General features: G+C 31.2%; 1 protein-coding gene across 4 annotated transcripts; it reads left to right on the top strand.

Annotated features, from left to right (window-relative positions):
* On the top strand, positions 812-7,833 carry LOC107623045 (mRNA-decapping enzyme-like protein). 4 transcript variants are annotated; one of them, XR_001616324.2, is made up of 10 exons: positions 840-983; positions 1,381-1,612; positions 1,712-1,887; positions 2,575-2,660; positions 6,415-6,682; positions 6,812-6,906; positions 7,020-7,141; positions 7,245-7,329; positions 7,417-7,549; positions 7,790-7,833. XR_001616324.2 is itself a non-coding variant. In XM_021114837.1 (5 exons), the coding sequence occupies exons 2-5, from the start codon at positions 1,454-1,456 to the stop codon at positions 2,485-2,487; spliced, it is 330 nt and encodes a 109-aa protein (XP_020970496.1). In that variant the 5' UTR covers positions 812-983; positions 1,381-1,453; the 3' UTR covers positions 2,488-2,519. The 4 variants fall into 4 exon arrangements, 3 of the variants coding, with proteins under 3 accessions (XP_020970496.1, XP_020970495.1, XP_020970497.1); XM_021114837.1 differs by lacking the exons at positions 2,575-2,660; positions 6,415-6,682; positions 6,812-6,906; ... (2 more) ...; positions 7,417-7,549; positions 7,790-7,833 and adding an exon at positions 2,384-2,519 and having other exon boundaries at positions 812-983; positions 1,712-1,729; positions 1,839-1,887; XM_021114836.1 differs by lacking the exons at positions 2,575-2,660; positions 6,415-6,682; positions 6,812-6,906; ... (2 more) ...; positions 7,417-7,549; positions 7,790-7,833 and adding an exon at positions 2,167-2,514 and having other exon boundaries at positions 813-983; positions 1,712-1,729; positions 1,839-1,887.

The raw sequence follows: 7,927 nt of genomic DNA, 5'->3' as shown, positions 1-7,927 counted from the left end.
CTTATTATTATCAAGTGGTTCAAGATAAAAAATTAAATGAAGATGGGACATGAAATATTGGTTCAGGAGTTTAGGTCATTTCTAAAATCTTTTGTTTGTTATTGTTGAGTACTTCAAAAGAAAGAATTAAATGGAGATGAGATATCAAAAATTTTCTCGTGTCATTTCAATCTTTCTTATAGTGCCTTTAGTATACTTAAAAGATAATAGATGCTAGATCAATAATGAAGAATGACTTTAATGAAAGAAAAGATAGTTTAAGCATTGCAATAATATTTGAGAAGTACTAATTCATAAATACTAACACTTTGAAATTGATTTTTTACAGTGCAATACATATAAAAAAAGACATAAGTTTGATTTAATATAGCTATGAATGAATAGTTTGAATGGAATTAATGAAATGAGCATGCTAATTATTAATATTTTGTGACAGTAAAATATTTTAGGGAGCCACTCAGATAAAGACGTTGAAAACGTCTTTTTTATAAAGATGTTTTTTAATAATTAAAATTTAAGACATATAATTGATTAAATTGTGTTATTTTTGTCAAAATTAGGCTAGACAAATTGATTTGACCAAAAAATGGTGAATCAAATCTTGACTTGGTATAAATTAATATTATTTTTATAGAAAATGACTACAATACCCTATTATGAAAAATGACTAAAATATTTCTATTATATATATTAATTTTGAGAATCCAAAATTTTAGTCCTTTATTTTTCTATCGTAGGGTTAGGATTTAGAATTAAAAAATATATATAAAAAACATGATATAATTTCTAAATTCTAATTTTAAATAATTAATTAAAAATTATTATCAAAGTAAAATAAAAATGAAAAGGGTAGGACTGGAAATATGAGAGAATAAACTATGGAGAAGAAGAATCTTCATTCTTGAGAGTTGAGAGGTAAAAGTTTAAAGCTTTAAGCATACTGCACCTGCTTCCTCCTTTAACACGCCGAATTCATCTTCCAGGTATATACAACTCTATATTTTTCTTTGTTGTTTGTTTCCCGAGAAAATCCAATTCTATATTTTCTAGGTAAAAGTTTTGAACCGAAGTTTTTGGGGTTTTTCTTTGCAATGGACTCGTCTCTCTTTCTCTTTCGGATTCGATGAGAATTTAATGATGCTAAGCTGTTTTAGATCACCTAATTTTTCGTCAATTAAGTTTTAGGGTTTGTTAGTTTGTGAATTTTTCTGCTTGATTGTGAAGTTTATCAAAATCGTGGGTTGTGAACTGTAGAACGTAATTGGAGTAGTTCGATTTGCCCAATTTGGATTCAATGTTTTTTCGCGTTGCTTAATGTTTACTGTGTAATGAAAATAAAAATTGCTTTCTGTTTATTGAGTACTAATTTTCCATTCTCAGTCTCAGGCACACAACACATCCAAACCCTAAACCCAACCCGCAAAATTCTAGGGTCTGTGTTTGCGGTTCCATAATGTCTCAGAACGGGAAGCTCATGCCGAATCTCGACCAGCACAGCACCAAGCTCCTTAACCTTACTGATCTTCAGCGCATCCACCCCTTCGTCGAGGAAATCCTCATCACCGCCGCATACGTCACCTTCTACGAGTTCAACATCGACCTATCCCAATGGGTTCGTTCCTTTATAATCTCCTTCCTTTCATCGATTCCATTCTCTGTCAATATCTCTCTAATGCTTTCTCTCTCTCCTTTCTGTGATTACCGTTTGCAGAGCCGCAAGGCGGTCGAGGTATCCCTCTTCGTTGTCAAAAAGTCTACTTTTTGTTCCTTTTCCTTCATCATATCGCAACAATTCATGAATTCCACGATCCGATTGCTTTTTGTTTGATTTTTTCAAGAACACGCAACCGCGATTTCAGTTTATTGTGATAAACCCTCGCAATACTGGTTAGTTAGTCCTTCTGCTTTTGTTTTTTTGTCGTCAACAAACTTTTTTTAATTACTTTATAGAAAGAATTGCGCCTTTCTTTTCCCTTTTTGAGGCAATCGGGCATGGTTTGGTGCGATGGTTGTTGGAAATTTAGTATTGCGATTATCATTTCTCATTTTCTCATTTTGGGTTCTTGTCGGTAACGTAATTAAGGTTTTTTTTTTTTTATATGCTTCCTGGTCCGAGGTAGAGCACGATTTTAGTTATTAGTTGTGATCTTGCCCCTAATATTGTAGGATTTGGGCTTAGGTATTGGCTATTGGAATTCCACCGTAGTTGTTATGTTGCACTCAATATTGTGAGTACAGTGAAATTAGTAGTTATGCAAGCTGTAAATATAAGCGTTGTAGACATTATTTTGTGGGTGAGGTATATACTTTGCTGCTACTGTACATGGTGGTTGAGAACTTCCAAATATCCCTATATTTAACCCTGGTCTGTTTGCATAAGCAGAAAATTTGGTGGAAAATCTTTTGGGGGATTTCGAGTATGAAGTTCAGGTTCCTTATCTATTGTATAGAAATGCTCCCAATTTTTATGTCAATTTGAGTTGTTAATGCAAATAGTATGCCCCCAATTTTTAAGTCAATTTGAGTTGTTAATGGTTTTTAAATTATCCACTCATGCCTATCCGGTAAATGTAGGTTTTCTCATTTTTGGATCCTCCCAATCTATGCAAAGCTGCGCCAGTGTTTGTACGTAGTGGAGCCCCCGATGAGCATAATCACGGGTACTTCATTTAGATTTCTTGCATGATTTTATAAGTAAGGATATCTTGTGTGTTAGAAATTTCTTTATGTATCCCTTACAACTATTATCCACATGGGAATTTTTAAAATTGGGTCTTATCTTCTGCCTGCTTATATTATGTCTTAGTTGATGTAAAAAGCCATTTCTCCGGTAATAAAGGGGTTAGTTTCTTTTGTTTCTTCCCCTACTATTCTAACTTTTAAGGCCTTAATTCCCCTGCTTATATTATTGTTGTTTGTCCTTTTATTTCTGAGCACTATGTTCGATATGGTTCAATTTCAACTGTTGGCTTCTTCATTTGCTTCAGATTGGAGCTATTTATCTCTTATATTTCTAATCATTGAATGATACCTTTTGATGCATTTAATTTTAAAAAATTATGATTGATGATGCTAAATTAGATTAATCTTTGAATTATTGATGCTCAATTTCTTTTTGGGTATTTAACTAAATAAATAATTAGCGTTGTTGTTCTGCCTTTTTTTTCCACAATTTGGTTTGCATTGGAACTCTTAACTTTTATTTTTTTAACTCTTAAATGATTAATTTTTATGCATTTATATTTAAAAAACTTCTGTAATAAAAAGTAGAAAATTCTATAAAAATCAATCCAATGCACTTTCTTTCTATTGAATCTGTAACCACCAAATATCTCTTCTTTGCCTTTTCATATTCTCCTTTTATATTAGTTACTTTTTTATTATTTCATTCATTATTATTATTACTAAATGCCATTTAACAAGTTCGGATCTTCTTTTGCCACAGTCATTGACTAATCCTTGGCATGTTTGTGCATTTACTAGATGCCATTTGTTTAGTGTTCTCTTTTTAGGGATAAAAAAAAAATAAAAAATAAGCATTATCTTATGGCATATATAAATTTTTACTCCAATATAACTTTATTAAGATATTATTATAGTTTTTTTGCACTTTATCCACTTCGATGTGTTTATAAATAGATTCAGTTTCCCTTGGTTTAATCACAGCTGTCTAAGTTCTTTTTACTTCCTTGGTGTTGTTAATTTAAAACGTTTGTTAGTGTTTTAGCAATTGTTAGTTTACCAATTCTCTGTCGCTTAACTTAGACGAGAACATACATACCAAAAATGAAAACATATTATTCTTTCAAATAAAAAAATTGCTACCTTGAATTTCAGTTGCCTAATAATTTTTTTAATAAGCAATGACGTGATCTTTTATTATTTCATTCACTATTATCATTATAAACTTTTTTTTGTTTGGTTTGTTTTCTTGTATGTTAATTAGTAGGTGAAAAAAGTTTTTGATTATTTTTACCTCAATATTAATTGCTGGAGGTTGAGGTGAGTTTCATTATTTTTCAGTTTTTTATTTTTTTCAAAATTTGATTCTGTTTAGGTGGGAGCAAATTTTTAATTTTTGACTTTTGCATATCTCTGAATTTTATTTTATTATTTGATAAACAAAATCTTGTGAGAGTTTGCTTTGATTGATTTTTTGGTATCATGGTGTTATTTATTTTATTTTTATTTATGATGCTAAATTAGCTTTTCATCTTTGAATTATTGATGCCCTATTTCTTTTTGGGTCTTTAACTAAATAAATAATTAGTGTTGCTGCTTTGCTTTTTTTTTTTTTCACCATTTGCTTCTCACTGGAACTCTTAACTCTTTTGTTTTAACTCTTAAAATGATATATTTTTAGACATTTAATTTTAAAAAGCTTCTATGGTAAAAGATGGAAATTTCTATAAAATTCAGTCCAATGCACTTTCTCTCTATTAAATCTAACCATCAAGGATCTCATCTTTGCCTTTCCATCTACTCCTTTCATATCACTTACATATTTTGTTTTCCTCTTTTTTGAATTAAAATTTATGAGAAGCTTATCCTTATTTGTATTATTATACACCACTTGAATTGAACTTGCATGTTATTTAGATTTAGTTATTTATTTTTTGTAATTTGTGGTACAATTGATTTAGTTATTTAGATTTAGCTTATAGTTTTAGAATTATTGATGTCGTATCTATTCATGTGTATTTAACTAGATAAAAAATTAGCTTGTGTGTATTTTCATTAGAAATATAATATACTTTTTCACTGGAAATCTAAATATATTTGAAGCCTACTAAAATAATGATATCTAAACTAAAAGGTGTGCTCATTGCATGAGTTAACCATTCCTAGATCTAGGCATAGGCTTTCTTCTTATTCTGGTTCTTGCGTTTCCCTTAGTGTCACCTCATGTTTTTGTTAACTTCCACCTCCCTCTCTTTTTATTCTCTTTCTATTCTCTATCTTACTCATCTATATTGCTGCTAGCTTAGGATCTATAAAAAAGATTACTGATAGGGCGGCTGTTTACTACATATCTCTAGATTTATATCTATTGTTCTAAGTTTAGTATCTATGGAGAGGATTACTTATTGGGGGCCGTGAATATCTTTCGCTAGATGTCTAGATATGTGAGGTCACTAATTATCTTTTAAATTTCCATGTTACTTACTTCTTCCCCACCCCCAGAGTAAAGATTCTATGTATTTCAAAATTCAAATCTCTTAATTGATATATGTTTATGCATAAAGCCATAACCCATTTGTTGATTCATATTTTTTTCACATTTCTTTGGCCTATTGTATTACTTTTTTACAGAGTTTGCTTTATTAACTGAAATATATTTTTTCTTTCACCCTTTTAAATGTATATATTTTTTTCTTTTGAGCTCAATTTTTGAACTTTATTGATGTCCACTTTATTTTTGGTATTTCATTACATAGATAGATAATTATCTTGTGTGTATCTTCATTGGGAATATGATATATTTGCCATTGGAAATATAATTATATAGGAAGCCTAATCAAATAATGATATCTATACTAAAAGGTGTCATCATCTAAGTCTACCACTCCTAAATCTATGCATAGGTTTTCTTTTTATTTTTAGTTCTCCCTTTTCTCTAGGTGTTACCTCATGTTGTCTTTGTTATCTCTCTCTTCTCTCTCATCCTCTTCTCATCCCATTCTCTCTTCTCCTATTAACTTAAAATTTATATAGAAGATAACTTAGGGTTAATATAGCTTACCATTTATACACCTTTTTGGTGTATCAATTGTTGTTGACTTAGGTCCTATATATAGGATTATTTAGTGGGGCCTGCAAATATCTTTCGATTGATATCTAAGATCAATCAACACCAATATCTTTCAAATGTCTATCTTGCTTCTTTTTTTCCCTCCCAAAATAAGGGTTCTATGGATTTCGAAATTTAAATTACTCAATTGATTTGTGTTTATAAATAAAGGCAGAACCCATTGATCATGGCAGATTTTTCTCACATTCATGTTGCTGTTGTATGTGTTTCTTAGTTGTTGTTTGATTGACTGAAATCTGTTTTCTCTTTCATCCCTCTAATTGCATTTCAATATGACAACTGCCTTGGATATGGTTAATAAGATTAATCCTGAGAAAGAGGCATGGAACCTCAAAGTTAGGGTGATTAGGCTTTGGACTGTTCCTACTTTCACTGGTCAGCTTGTCCCAAACTCCATGGAAATGATTTTGGTTGATGAATCTGTGAGTTATAGTGGTCTAAATCTATTAAAATTTTTTGGTTGTTTGTTTTTTGTATTTAGATGTGTTTCTCCTTGGCTTTTTTATATCGAGGTTTGAAATTTTGTTTCATTTAAATTTGTTTTTCTCTGTATTCGATTTGTCATTTATCAGATTTTTAGTATAATTTATGTTGATTGGTAGGGGTGCAAGATACAAGCTATTGTTCGGAAGACTATGATTTACAAGTTCAAACAACTTCTCTCCGAGGGTCGAGTATATGTAATGAAGCTCTTCTCTGTTGTGCCAAACCAAGGATCTTATAGGGCCACTAAGCATCAGTTTAAGTTGATTTTCCAGTTCAGGACCACTGTTAGGGATGCTATCTGCGATTTTATTCCAAAATCTGCTCTTACAATCTCTCCATTCACTGAACTTTTGGAAACCAAAGAGGATTCCGATTTCTTAGTTGGTATGTTGTGCTATTTGCTCATACTTTTTTTTTTGTCTGGAATGATTGCAGTCTTGTTTCTTTGTGATTTGTAGAATGTTGCTTTGTTGCCATTATTTCCTAATAGTTTTTTTTTAATGTTTATTTGAGATGTGGTGGGTCTGTTGGTCTCTGTCGGAAGAGAAAGAATATGATAAAGATGGAAAGAAGATGAAGATGGCTGTGATGGAACTTGCTGAAAATGAGTTAGCGTTCTTTAATTTCTACCCCTTACTCTTATTGGGATTCTTTTTTGTTTTCGGTGTGTTTGTATAGTCAAGTTTCTAATAGTGTAGTTGATTTTGTTGGTCGTTTTCAGTCACAGGATTCGGTGTGCCTTATTTGGTGAATATGTTGACGAACTTAATCGATTTCTGTCTTCTGGGTATGCTGAACAGCCAGTTGTGGTTTTACAGCTTGCCAAAGTTAAGGTTTTTAGAGGTTTGTATCATGTAAATTTCATTTCAGGTGTGTCAGTTATCCAAGTTCACTTGGTTTTACCACTATATTCCTGTAACCAATGTATATATATATATATTTTTAGGTAGAGTTGGACTTCAGAATGTTATGTTTGCATCGAAGCTAGGATTTAATCTTGACATCCCAGAGGTGGTAGCTTTTCGGAAAAGGTATTTTTGTACATGTAGTTTCTGTTGTGTTTTTTTTTGTTACTGTCATTGTTTATTTATTTAAGTTGGTGCTGTATTTGTTAACAGTTCTATTCCTCATGGAGTTAGTGCATCCCAACCCATTGGCATTGTTGGATCTGGAAAAAATATCGGAATAGAAGAAGATTTTATGAAGCTCACACCTATGTGTACTGTGAAGTCGCTTGATGATAACAACCGGGTTGGAACCAGTTTAATTTTTTTTATCATGTTTACTCTTGATAATTTGTGTTAAATTTTCTTTTTCTATTCCTTAATAAATACTGCTTTGTTTTGGAACGATATTAATGCTTTTGTCCTCCTTTGTACTTGAAAATACTATGCTGTTAGTATTTATTTTAGTTTTTCAGTTTTAGTTTGTATTACAACTATCTTTGGTTATAACGTCTTAACATTTATAGACCTGGTCTTATATTTTTAGGCTGGAACCTTTGTTGTACTAGTGAAGATAGCTGAAATAGTTGAGGATGGTCCTTGGTGGTACTTTGCTTGTGTGTGTGGCAGAGGTGTTTAGGCAGAATCTGGGATTTATTTTTGTCAATTTTGCAACATCCATTTT

This window comes from Arachis ipaensis, chromosome B10 (assembly GCF_000816755.2).
Source record: "Arachis ipaensis cultivar K30076 chromosome B10, Araip1.1, whole genome shotgun sequence".
Lineage (NCBI taxonomy): Eukaryota > Viridiplantae > Streptophyta > Magnoliopsida > Fabales > Fabaceae > Arachis > Arachis ipaensis.
The sequence above is the reverse complement of the archived record's forward strand: the minus strand, read 5'-3'. Positions and strand labels throughout refer to the sequence as shown.